The 14,037-nt window shown below is 44.7% G+C and overlaps 1 protein-coding gene across 4 annotated transcripts in view; it reads left to right on the top strand.

Moving 5' to 3' along the window:
• The window catches only part of LOC147246812 (AT-rich interactive domain-containing protein 1B-like), a 169,818-nt gene that overhangs the window by 141,274 nt on the left and 14,507 nt on the right, over window positions 1-14,037 (top strand). For 2 of the 4 annotated variants that reach the window (XM_086183314.1, XM_086183313.1), the window contains exons 8-12: window positions 523-844; window positions 2,001-2,162; window positions 8,183-8,319; window positions 9,716-9,819; window positions 13,358-13,552. In XM_086183314.1, the coding sequence (XP_086039440.1) occupies window positions 523-844; window positions 2,001-2,162; window positions 8,183-8,319; window positions 9,716-9,819; window positions 13,358-13,552 (920 nt within the window). The remainder of the gene's footprint in view (window positions 1-522; window positions 845-2,000; window positions 2,163-8,182; window positions 8,320-9,715; window positions 9,820-13,357; window positions 13,553-14,037) is intronic. The other 2 variants (XM_086183316.1, XM_086183315.1) reach the window with 1 other exon arrangement.

The following is a 14,037-nucleotide window of genomic DNA, read 5'->3' as shown; positions in this document are numbered from 1 at the left end:
TGCTGATTTTCTGTCTTCTCTTATTGCAGCTGGTGCTGGAGAGGAGCTGAGCTTTTAGAGCCAAAAATTGAGGGGTTTAAGTGTGCCTTAGGAAAGCTTCTGGCATTGCAGGCATGTGGCACTCCAGGGCAGTAAGAAAGCATTTAGTGCAGATTAAAGCTCCTCTCAAGTGTTTCACAAAGTCAGCCTTAAGCTTGGCAATTGTTCCCAAGGCCATCCAGCAACCTGCAGCAGTGGAAAATGTCCCCAGACCTCACCCTGTATATGGTTTCTGACCTCCAGTCGAGGGCATGGATCAGAATTAAGTTTGGTGCTGGTACTTGTTTTTCATCACTTACCTGTCACAGGAATATGATTTTTGATGGATGATAGTGACCGTGTGAAACAGCAGTATCAAAGCAGCTTTTGTAACAGTCCATGGATTTCAGCTTGGAAGTTTGAATGACATTTGAGTCTGTTGAAAGCATTTCAGATGAGTGATAGTGATCTCCCCTCTGACTCACACACATCCTCTTTTCCTAGGGAACTACCCTCGCTCCTCCAACTACAGTGGGCCTGCCAGCACCAACTACAGCGGCCCTGGACCTGGCATGACCAACAGTTTGGCAATGAATGCTAGTGGACCCATGCATGGCCAAGGACCCGGCCAACCCATACCTGTAGGACGCAACCATGGACCAGCAAACCACAACAGGGTGTACCCCACAATGGGCCCCAGCTCTCCCAGCATGCCCCAGCCAGCTGGACCGGGAATGGGCCCTCCTTCTTTAGGTACCTCAAACCGCAAGGTCCAAGAGGCGGCAGCAGCCACCATCCCGAGTTCTGCCAACTCGACACACAACAGGTACAAGCAAAGCAATGATTCGAATGGTCTATTTTATTAAGAGAATGTTAAAATGTGTATTTGCTTTCTGCTTTGCTATCGTGCAAATGTGTCTAAATGAGAATTACATAGTTTCTAATTGTATTGACATGATGCTTTAAGCGATCTAGTCAAAGATAGAAGACTGACATTGTAGCAAATTATAGCCCTGCTCCCAATAAAACATCCCCTAACCAGCTGAAGGACAGAGACCAGGTGCCTCCTTCCTGGAAATGGAGCTATGGTAAAAACAGGGGCCAGCAAGCTTCTCTATCTTGCATCACTGGTGACTGACTCCTCTCTGCAAGGTCGTCTACTGGGAGGTGTACTGAAAAGCCCCACAAATGATTTCAGTTCCACACAGTTTTGTTTTTTTTGTCTGAGGGTCTTTTCAGATGTGCAGGCAAGAGTTCATTCTCAGGGGTTCCCCCACGTCTATGAGCCATTTGTGCAAGTACCCCCATTTTCACACATCTCATAAAGTGCCTGACATTTTGATAGCTGACACGATACACCAAGTGCCATTTATTGCAGAAAGGGAGATATTGGCTTGTGAGAAGCCTGCGCGGGCTGAATGCTGCACTGTCAAAACATTAAAAGAAGAAAAAGCAAACCACAGGTTTAACTGAAAACACCAGAGACAGAGGTGACACCAAGCACCTTAACACAAATACAAAACGCTTTGATGCCATAACTGTATACGAGTTAAGGGATATTATTTTTCCATCAGGATTGGAGCTGCGAATGGATATATATACATATATATATGTGTGTGTGTGTGTGTGTGTGTGTATTAGTAGTGTTGGAGATCGGGGCTGTTGTGGGATTGTGTGGGCAGTAAACTTTTGCTGAACCCTGCTGAGGGAACTTGTACAAACATGGCGGTCTTGAGAGGAAGGGTGGATTTCAGTGCTTCCTCCAATCGGTGTAAGTTTTGCCTAACAATGCATCATGGGAGCAGACTCACCACAATACTGCAGGCTGAGATGGTAGATTAACATTTGTCAATGTTCTTTCCAATTTTCTGATAATGCATGAGTCAGACTTCAGACTGTGGGCCAGCCATGATATTTCAGATGAGGTTTCATTTTTGTTTTTTTTGGGGGGGGGGGGGGGATCTGATCATGCCTGTCTGCAGACGGCCTCCATATGTGAGGTCCCCAGCCCAGATGGAGCCACCTCAACCCATCACGACCCACTGGCCCACCACCATACCCCACCCTGCCTCCACCCTGCCTTCACCTCCACCCAGACCTCACCATCCACCCATCCTGCCCCCCTCACAATCACAACACAATAGGTATGTCCCCCACCCTCACTGCACGCCTACTCAGACACTCAACAGCTGCTGCACGTGTTTGTGTGCTGGTTAACTGATCGTGATGTTTCTCACAAGCTCCCTGTGAGGGTAAAACAAGGGGAGTCATTGTATTCACTGTTACTGCCATCATCATCATCATCATCATCATCATCATCGTCATCATCATCATCATCATCACTGTAGTCATCCTCATCAACACCGGAAGCTCTGACTCATTCATTCTAACTGTAGCAACAACTCAGCAATCACACACTGACTGAGTTTCAAAGTGTCTTGGCATTTGGGTGGGGGTGTTGTATAGCTGACAGTATGCGTGATTAATTATGAGCATGGTGGGGCCAGGCGCGCGCACGCACACACACACACACACACACACACACACACACACACACACACAGAGCTATGCAGGCGTGAGACGAGCCATTAAGCGATGGCTGGCCCGTCAATAGGAAGTGGCATGACATGATCGCCACTGCTGGGACCAATCAGACCGGCCGTCAGTCGTCTCACATCCACCGAGACGCCACAGAGGTGTCGCACTTTGGGGCCTCAGCAGGAGGACACACACTCGCTCTCTCTCTCACTCAGATCTCCTCACAATGTGTGTTTGTATCCTCATTTTTAAAAGTTTTCCATTATAATTCTCCTCTGGTTCCCCTCATTTTTCTTCTCAGATATCATATTTCAATCAGTGTCGCTTTTCTTTTCTTTTCTTTTTTTGTCCCTATTCTTTTCCTCTTTTACTTCCCTGATGGTGCTTGTTAATGTTCCAGCTGACTTTCCAATTATCCACCACACTGGAGGAAAGACTGAGCAGGCAACAAAAGACTAAACTCGCTGGGTGATTATTTGCTTCCAAGCGGATCAGTGTTCACATATTTTTTTCGGTCTTCTTTATTCAGAATTTTGAATATTTGTTAAAGAAAATTAAAGCAACTTTGTATAATAAATAGGATTCCAATAGAGATTTTTGTTTTAAAAAAAAACTGTCTGCACCCCCTGTCTAACCATCACTGTTGTTCTTGTCTTCTGTCACTCATTCTGCCTCTTACATTTCTTTCCCACTGCTTGTGTTCTTTCTCCTCCCACCTGTTTTTATTTTTTTAACACCAACTGTATCGCCCTATCTCCCCCTCTCCCTCTCTCTCTCTCTCTCTCTCTCTGCAGTTCTCTTATCCTCCCCAGACTGTTTTATCTTTCTCAGTCTTTCTTCCTCCCAATTTGCTTTTTGTTCTTCTCTGTCTCCAGCACAGACTTGTTATGTTTTCCTTCCTCAGATCCCTCTTTAGAACATCTGAGGGAGATCAGGAGAAAATTGGCCTCCGAAAACCTGCAGTTAAAGGCTCCAGTACCCCGTTTGCTCTGCAGCATTCTGAAACATTCCAAGCTAGTTGCTCTCCGTCTGAGAAACAAGTTGTTAGTCGTAGCACATGTCTAGTTTCCACCTTTGAAGCACCAACCCTGAGTGAACTGCCACAGCCGCCTGCTCCCTCCCTACCTTCCACATCAGGGATAGTTGGCAGCTTACTTGGTCTCTTTGTCCTTTGCGCTGTTTTGTGTGTGTGTGTGTGTGTGTGTGTGTGTGTGTGTGTGTGTGTGTGTGTGTGTGTGTGTGTGTGTGTGTGTGTGTGTAATATGTACCTTCATTATATCTCTGCTGTTTCCTCCTGTCATCCCTCATCTCCATCTCTCCCTAACTCACACGCTCACACACACACACAAACACACACTCACCCAAACACCCAAACAGTAGAAACACTCCAGCTTTGTTATGCTGAGTGAAAAGAATGGCAAATGAACAGAGGAGAACCACTTCTGGTATCCCACGGCTGCAGGCGAGGGTCATGATTAAATCTTCTTAAAGTGTGGTGTGAGTGTAACTGCCCCCACCCCACCCCACCCCACCCCACCCCCAGACTGGAATCAGACTGAATTGTGCAGCTTTTTCCTGTTAAACTGTTTGATCAGTGGGGAACAGTGTCAGTGTGAGAGAGAGAGTCAGCATTCTAGCTCCATTAGAAATTGTCCCATATGCAAAGTCACACAAAATCTTGCTTGTTATATTTTTGGGGGACTTATTCTGATAACCACTGCAACTCGCTTTCATGTCAAGTCCACGGGATGAGGCGTTCCACTCTTAGTTGCTGGTACGTTGGAAGTTTATAATATACGGACGATGTCAAGCCTGTCCGTGGGGAGGAGGTACAGTTGGGAGGAAAGGTACGGAAGAAGATTTTTGGGGCTGTGGATTGATGTCGGTGGGGGAATTTTGGAAAGGAAAGGAGAACAGAAAGTATTAAAAGGTATAAGCTTTCCTTGGCAGCAGCTTCTGAGGACAGAATTGGCTTTTCAAATGACTTTTCAGCGCTGCCGGCGACACTCTACAAAAAAGTTCCTGGAGCTATAGGAACGGGCTGTGTAGGAAAACTAAGCACTTAGTATAAGAAGAGCAAAGCTCAGAAAAAAAAAGAGCCATAAATCAAAGGGAAATTGAAGGGAGAAAATTGTTGGAAGAGGAAAGAAGAGAGGAGAGGAGTGCTCCAAGGCAAATCCTCGCCAAATAATTCATTTCTGACCTCCTTAGTAAGTAAATTTGCTAAATAAATAAGAGCAGCGCTTGAATGTCAAGAACGGGGAATGCTGCCTGTGGCGCTTTGTCGCTTGCAGTCTTGGCAGCGCTGCAGTGTGCTCTGCTTTCATTAGATGGGCAAAATAAATGGGTTCTCCTCCATCCAGCCTGAGCTGTTTGATGTTTGGGAAGCAGATGATAGAGAAGCAAAGAGTAGCTTTTCTCTGGATTTAATATGTTAAAAGCTGTCCTTTTATTTTTTGTGGGGAGTTTATTCTGGTCTCCTGCGTGCGTGCGTGCTTGTGTGTGTGTGTGTGTGTGTGTGTGTGTGTGTGTGTGTGTGTGTGTGTGTGTGTGTGTGTGTTGAGTCAGGAGTTTGGAGGAGCTATGAGCCCAAGCTGCCCTGAGAACAGATTGGGTCCATATATAATTCATGGCCTCCAGCCGATCCACTCTATCCCTCCATCCAGCAACCTTTCTCCGGCTCTTTTTCCCTTCACTTCCTTCCACACACTCTTACACACAAAGCAGAAGAATCGATGGGGAAGGACTCACAGTCATCACACACACACACACACACACACACACACACACACACACACACACACACACACACACACACACACACACACTCCTGCAGTCCCAAAGCTTGTGCTGTCTCGTCCAGTTAGCAGCGCTGGGAGGCATCAGCGTGGCCTGTCAGCATGAATGAAGGACAAAGCCGCTGCCACTTCTAGAGAGACATGGTCAGCTGGTTGGCTGGCACCTCGTAACCATGGCATCCCCTTGGCAACCGCGTCCACCCCACGCATGAACACACAAACATACACTGACACACACTCTGCCCGTGGTGTGAAAGCAGCCTTGTCTGATGCCCTTCACACAAATGGACTTGTGCCATAAATGTGTGTGTGTGTGTGTGTGTGTGTGTGTGTGTGTGTGTGTGTGTGTGTGTGTGTGTGCGTGTGTGTGTGAGTGACAGGGATAGCAGGTATTCCTCATGTTGCAGCGACATAAATCTGTTAACAGTCGTATTGTGAGCACTTCCCTTCTTTTCCAGAACTACAACCAGGACCCAGTGCTGTAAATAATTATGCTTCAGAGTTATTATGGTAAGGCTAGGATGAGTTTAGGGTCTCAGGGAAGTGAATGTAATGGATGAAGTGGAATGGAAAGAGTGAAGCACTTGTTAATAGTTTGAAGTGACTGAATGTGTGTTTGTATTGATGGATTTCAAAGGTCTTTAACTTAACTGACTATATGAGATGATGACTTGGAACCGCTTTATGTCTGGCTCAGCTGCTGTTAGGTGTCTAGACCGTGAGTGTGTGTGTGTGTGTGTGTGTGTGTGTGTGTGTGTGTGTGTGTGTGTGTGTGTGTGTGTGTGTGTGTCCCTTCACTCAGTCTCATGGAACAGCGATTACCTGCAGCTTTGGGGGCCCAAAGCTGAAAATGCGCCCCCCAAAGGTCCATCAGGGACTCATACACATATTAGTCAGGCTTCTTCTTGACTTAATATCCTACCCTTTACCTCTTTTCTTCTTTTCTTCCTCTCCTTCCATTTCTGTCCCTCCTTTTCCTTCCATTTCTGGCTGCTTTCTCTCTCCTCCCTCTCTCACTCTTTCTCTCTCAGCGGCAACAGGATGCCTTTTTTTCTCCGGCACAAAGGTGCCTGAGAGCAAGATGAATGTGCTGTGCTTTTTTTTCCCCCAATAGCAGCACATGCATATATTAAGTGTGATTAAACGCTGTGCGGTGCCTCCATCAAGTGCTTTCTAATGGGCTTTTTTATGACATGAATTAGTCATAATGGGAGAGCACCACAGTTGAAAGCCTCCAACCACTGCTGTTGTTGTTGTTGTTGAATTGGATGTTTCACCATTCGCATGAGACTATGTCCTTATATTGCTTAAGGTGGGTGAGAGGCATTTTACAGTATGGAAAAAATGAGGTTCCAAAGCATTTGGCAACTCTAAACTTGTTTTTTCCTTGTTTTTCGCCTATCAGTGCGCGCTTTTGTGGGAGTTGACATGCAGAATACATTTTTACTTGCAAGAAAAGGTGCAACGATCAAAAGGTAAATGTATTTCTGTCTTGACTCACAGAGCTTTTTAGGGAACACGTAGGCAGCAAGTGAAGGAGTCTATATTTCCCCCATTATAGGGAAAAGGGGGCCAGATAAGCGTGGATTTGGTGCGCACTTGTTTCTTTGCCATGGAGCTCCCCTGTGCACCTCGGCCCCCATAGAGGGATTACATATGTATCATCAGCCGTGCTCTATGACTAATTACATCTGTGAGATGAGATTATAGGGAGGTTTACCAAGCCGATCCCTCCTCTTAGGCTATGTGTATCGGTTCCAACACGAGGTATTACACTGTGTGTCTGCGTGAGTGTGTGAAAGTGAGAAAGATGCCAGTTTGGAGGGAATGTGAATGACATAAATCCGGATTGTATTTTTCTTTTTGTCCACAGAAGAAAAAAGTGCTGCAGTTTGGGCCAAATACTGCTCCTTGTGGTCTGCTGTTTCCCCACGTTGTCCCGACATTCATTGAACTTTCTACCTCTTCCTTCCACCCTCTTTTTCCAAATTATATTTCGTGCTGCATGCTGCATCCATAGCCCTCGGGGTTTAAGGCCCTTTTCTCTTTCCTGACGTCCTGACATCCTGCGTCCCTCTCTCAGTCTAGTTTATGGTTGTCCGGGAGATAATCTTCTGTCAGCAGGAGACCAAATTGTTCCAAACATGGTGTTCTCTTTCAGCCATGTCACTGGCTTTGGCCTGCCTGACATGCAATGATAGATGCACACAAGCACGTACACGCATGCACGCAAGCATGCGCACAAGCATGCACACACACACATACAGATACGGGCATTCAGCAGGTTGCAGATAAGCCCCTCTGATGTCACTTACAGCTCCATGTGACGAGCTGCCGGAGAGAGGCGAGGGAGACTGAAGGAGAGAGATTGAGCGGAATTGATTTTTGCTGTCACCATGGAAACAAATAACATGATCCTCTCCAAAAGCACACCTTAATTAGTTAAATTATGACTTGTGGGAGAGGGAGGAAGAGGGAGAGAGGGGGGATTTGTAGAGGAGATGATAAGGGAACATGGAGGATTTCTTCTCTTTCTGTTGCAGCATGCTCATCTTCAGGCTTGTAGAAGGACTGTGTTTGATCAGGGATATGTTGTGTACTGTGTTTTTTATTGGGACTTTCAGATAAAGTACATGCTGCTTGGTTACTACAAGAATAAAAAGGAACGGCAATAACGGCCTGCCAAATATGATCTTCCTACAATTTGGCGGCATCTGCTCTGCTGCAGCCTTCCCTGTTACCCACGTATCTCTCTCCACAGCCTGCCATTACATCCTAAATTTAAACCGGGTGAATCTGCTAACTTTTCTCTTCCTCTCCCGTGGTAGGCAGAGCAGCTACCAAGGTCCTGGCAGCAGTCAGGTGAGCACCATGGCCACCACTGTCCCCTACAGCCAGCCAGCGGGCAACAACGGCTCAGCCATCAGCAATGCACAAGGTTCATCCTACAATATGCTGCCCTCAGGTATAAAAGCTAACATGGCCGTTGTCTGTGGTTTCTAACGGTGTGTTTGATTTGAAGGAGAGCAGATGCTGACATTAGAAATATAAATATCAGTATTTCGTCCTAAAAGAATGTCTTGTGTGTTTTACCTTAATTTCCTGTTATAGGCAATTCTATTCCCAGAAGCTGTCAGCCCTCAGCAGCACACTATCAACAGATATACAAAGGTTCAAAGTGAAATGAAGACCCCTCTCTGCTTCAGTGACCCATCTTGCGTTGAAATGTACACAAAAATAAAATGGAAACAACTTGTTCCCCCGGCAGCCCTTCATATTAACGTCAAGCCATTCAGTGAGCCTCTCTAGATGAACCCATGTTTACGTTGACTGTATAGAACAACATCTCACCATTGTTCCCATTCAGGGGGAAAAATGGAGTAGAAGCGCCAAAGCGATGGCTAAGAAATAACAGAAATCAAGCTCGTTACTTTCTTAGTGCTCTTAGTGTTGTTGCACAGCTAGCCCTCCAGTGAGCAAAGATTAATGTGGTGCATCTTTTTCTTGTTCAGCCCTTCACCTCGCTGCATTGTTGCTAAAGGCACTGCAGACAGCACTATGTGCTGTGAAAGGCACCTTTTATTCAAAACCAAATATCAGAATGTGTGACATTTGGAAAACTTCAAACGAATTAGAGTGCCAAGGTCTCTCAGAACTCATATGGTTTGCCCCTGGGCACAGTAAAAAGCCATTAGTTTTCCCACTGTGCTGCAGCGCATAAGTGAAAATAAAGCGGGGAGCCTTGTATCCAAGGACCCCTTCTTTCAGCTAATAAGAAATATACAGCTGGCACTGTGAAAAGTAGTCTTGATGATCTTAACTCTTCTTCAGTTTGAAACCACATGAAGGTATACTCATGTTTTTGAAAACAGACGAGTCTTGTCAACCAACATCTCTTTAAGGCTGGTCTCCCCTGGTTCCATCTTTGAAGAGAACATGGATTTCTCACAATGTGAGCAGCCAACAAGACTTAAAGAGTGCATTAGTGTTCTCTTTCTACAGTGAAGCAACTATTTCTTTCTTTTACAATCTTCTCTTTGAGATGAATAGCGGACAGACTTTAAAAGGCCGGAGTGTGTCAACTACAGAAAGGCAATAGACCTTTTTACATTGTCTTCCTTTTTCTGTAAGAGCATACAAACCATTATCATGCAGCTTTCAGCCCACACACGGAAGACGCCATTCATTTGAGACTTATATTGAATCGACTGTGACACAAAGACAAGTACACCTCCTCTCTCAACCCTTTGTGAAAAAGATTTAATGATAATAACAAAGCTCATCCATGTATTTTATTCTATAGTGTAAGAACTTTTGAGCAAATATATTTTACATCAAATGCTTTCTCACTCTTTGTGAAGGAGCCATAGGAATGTCAGGAGATGGGATGATGAGCCCAGATGGGAAGCAGAAAACAGACGTAAAAGACGACAATGGCCCCGCCATCGAGCCTCACAAACCAAAGGTACCCCTTGACCCTCCTCTTCCTCTCATCTCTCTCCCCGCATCTCTCTCTTGCTCTATTTTTGTTGTTTTTTGATCTTGCTCCCTTAATGAAGCAAACCAGTTCTGATCAGCATATGCTGCCTCAGCACAGCGGGCTGTTTCTCTGTTGTTTTCTCGCCATATTTAATGATTTGTTTAACATTTACTATTCCTAATGTTTTCCTCGCTTTGTTTTTGCCCCCAGCACTCACTTCTTGCTGATGTTTTGGCAGCCTGAGCTGCAAAAAAAAAAAAAAAGGCAGGGGAGAAACAGAAAGCTTTGCATCTGCAGTACACACATGCATATACACGCATTCAAACACATCACGCCAGCAGAGTGCCCACACACACTCACAGACATAAAGACAAGAGGCCACACACTCGCCTTCCCAGTCCCTCACAAACACACACAATCACCATCATTCACTTAAACACCACTTCTTCTTCAGAGCCTCCTTTTCACACACACACACACACACACACACACACACACACACACACACACACAAACTCAAATGCGTCCCAATACACAATGCTGACTTCTCATTTTGCCCTACAATTGCAGCTCGGCTTGGCTCAGCTCAGCAACAACAAAACTCTGCTCTTTGCTCTTTTCTCCCCCCTCCCCTTGTTTTTGCTTTACAGCCCTTCCCACACACACACACACACACACACACACACACACACACACACACACACCTCCATCACATCCACTACACGTCTCTTCCCTCCAAATCCCTGTCTTTTCTTTTGCTGATTACGGTAGTAGGGCCTTTTGAATTATTTAAGGCAGTCAGAGCAGCCAGAAAGACCCCCAGTGCTCCCAAAAGAGATGATCTGTCTGCCAAGAGAGAGAAAGAGCGGGGGAGTAAGAGAGAAAGAGATGGAGAAAAAGAGAGAGATAGAAAAGAGAAACAGGGAAAGAGAGAGGGAGAAAGATAAGGTTTTGCTGACATGAACATTCTACACACAGACCAGAAGAACTTGTCAAGCTGTTGTTCTCGCTTTTGCAGTTTCTTCCATGCACCCGCTAATACACACATGTCTGGAGGATTAATGTGCCTCGACGGACACAAACACACACACAGACACACACACACACACGCACACACACACACACGCACACATGCACACTGGACAGACTCACTCTCTCACTGATCTGCACGAGTATTGCTTAAATGCAGCTTCCATCCAGATTATTGGCCAAGTCACTTGTGTACATGACTTGTAAACTATTGTGTGTGTGTGTGTGTGTATGTGTGTGTGTGTGTGTGTGTGTGTGTATATATATATAAACTTGTAAACAAGTTTGTCTGCACATTTTTTTAATGTGTATTTTTTGGAATTTTTACAATTGTGTGAAAGCAGCAATAAAAACAACAATTAAAAAAAATCAACACACAACGTCTCAGCTCACCACCCAGAACATCTCTCACACAGCTTAAGTTTGGCCTCTAAAGTTGCTTCTCCACAGTTCCTGAAAGAACTGGACCCTCTTTTTGGTGTGTCTGGACCCACAGGAAGAGGTACTGCTGGAAGGAACCCTGTTTTGAAGGGGGTCCCCCCCCGCCCCCATTTGTTGAAGACACACCAGCACAGCGCCTGCAATGATATGAAGAGAATATGTCTGACATCCACTTGTAAATCTAATAGAAAGAGAGAATATTTGTGAGAAGCAGTCATACAATATCTATCTACACATTTAGAGATATACAGTGAAAATTTCAGATTCTAACCGTAAAAACCTGAATTTGGAGTTTGTTAGAAGACCTTGATAAAAGGTCACGTTAATTTGTCAAATCCACACACTCTTGTACAGCAGCTGTGTGAGGAGAAAATAACCAATACCATTGGCCGGTTTACGTCACATGACCGTTCTAACTGGCGGTGTGAATCAAACAGAGAAAAAGCCCTCGAGGGAACGTAGCCCTCCAGTGTTTGGTGCTTGGTCCAAAGCACCTCAAGACCGCCGTTTGCTCACCTTGTTTGCATCTCGCACCGAACACGTATGACCCAAAAGGACCTCTAGAAAAGGCTTTGGATGTTTCCCAAAGCAGTGAGGGGTCGTCTGCAAAGGTCAGATGAACAGATTAAACTGATTTAAATTGCTCTGTAAAGTCAGATATGAACTTTTGATCCGACAGAATGGAAGCGTTAAAGCTCCAGTGTCTCATCTGAGCAGTCGGGTTCCTCAGGTTATAGTGCGTGAAGACAGCAGCGTGGTCAGACACTGAGGTAGCCCCTAGAACGCTAACTGTGACTGATTGGAGCAATAATTTCAGAGTAAAGTAACAATCTTGGCCTGGGGCAGGAGAGACAATTTGCCAGGAGGAAATTTGTCCATAATTGGGCTTAAAAGGCAAAGACTTCCTGACATTGAGATCCACCAATTTGGAGAAAGCAGTAGTTACAAAGCCACCTGGATAACCAGGTAGGCAATAGATGAAACATTTGTGACTTCATTGTGATTAAAGGCTTACATTTCATTCTCATGTGATGCTGTATTATTTTAGAATGGAGCTTAATAAGAAATAACTCAGTGAATGTTTGGCGATACATTTGTTATAGTACATTTTGTTTTACAGAGTTACTTGATTGATATTTGAATTAATCCTGAAGTTTTCCTACACGTGAAATAACGATCCTTGTCACTTCCACACAGACACAGTCAGACCTACAGCTTATAAATTAGAAACTGGTGTTGGGTCAATTTTCAAATTTGGATCAGATTGAATGGAGCGGACAAGCTTGATCTGGAAAAGCCCTTTCACGTATATATATATATATATATATATATATATATATATATATATATATATATATATATATATATATATATATATATATATATATATAATATACACACGTGTGTGTGTATTCTGATCCACATGTATATTTAACACTTACTCATACATGCATTTATAGAGTAAGAAACAGAAAAATACCCACCTACAGACAGTATTCAGTTCCTTTGTAATGTTTTAGTACACATCTGGGGCCCCCATGCAGAGGAGACAGTTTGAAATAAAAAATATTTACTTTATAGCTTGGAGGTCATACGTGACAGTCATTTTGTGATTACTAAATAAACACGAGAAACTCACAAGGCAATCGGCAAAGGCGGGAAAAAACACAGATTAGAACGGGAGGAGACTTGAGAGAATATTACATCCTTAAGCAAAAGGTAGCCTTTTTATAACCACTCCATTACAAGAATTCAAAATGTTCCTCCTAATGAAAGAACAGATGTCTCGTTGCTCATCTGAGCAGAACCAGCCATTAATTAAAGATGTAAGCTCAAATACAGCTGATTGTGTCATTACTGTATTTTTTTCCACCTCAGCCTGTTCGTGTGAAGTGTATGACTCCAACTTGAGTGTATTCCGACATCCTGGTTGGCAAGATATACGCATCTGCTAAACTCTGACTCTGAGTCATGGCGTATTGGTGCCATCTTTGAGCTGTGACTCACAGCGGTGAAGCTGAGCTGCTGCGTGCTCTGCGTCTCTGTCTGCCAGGTACAAGATGGCCACAGCAACAACAACAGCACCGGTGGCTCCCAGCAGTGTGCGTCCCAGCCAGCCACGCCAGGAGGAGCCCTGCCCGTGCCGTCCCCCCTCTCCCCCAGCCCAGCTAGCTTGTCCTCCTACCATGGCGACGACAGTGACAGCATCAGCAGTCCCCCCTGGCCCCTCAAGGCTCCCGCCAGCCCCGTAAGTAATGTGCTTTTACTAATTTATTAAATGTCACTGCGAGCTGTCAGTTGGGTTCACTTATTGATGACTGGAGGATTTTGATTTGATTACTTGATCAAAAATTAGTTTCTGACCACAAAAGCATCAATCTGGGACTAAAGCCAGCCAAAGCTGTTTGTCTACTGACGTTGAATTTTAGAGATGTGAATGTGCACAAGCTTCACATGAGGTAAAAAATGCTTAGTTCAGTCATTTCACTGCTTCCCTGTGTCAGTGGGGAGGGAGTTGTTGCAGCAAATACAGTAAAACAGGTGATTTATGAATATTATTCATCCCAATATGATGTTATATTGATTCTTTGGACAGTGAAACCTCATTTGCTGAAAGTCTCCATGCTAAAAATTTGATTCCATGTGATGCAGGCGCCTGCAAGTGATGAGAGACAATATCATTTCACTCCACCTGTGGTAACAGCTCATTAAAAATTGGAAAACAGGAAACTG

The sequence above is a fragment of the Aulostomus chinensis genome, chromosome 17, assembly GCF_037954235.1.
Source record: "Aulostomus chinensis isolate RoL2024-O1b breed Wild chromosome 17, RoL_Achi_v1.0, whole genome shotgun sequence".
NCBI classification, from domain to species: Eukaryota; Metazoa; Chordata; class Actinopteri; order Syngnathiformes; family Aulostomidae; genus Aulostomus; species Aulostomus chinensis.
The sequence above is the reverse complement of the archived record's forward strand: the minus strand, read 5'-3'. Positions and strand labels throughout refer to the sequence as shown.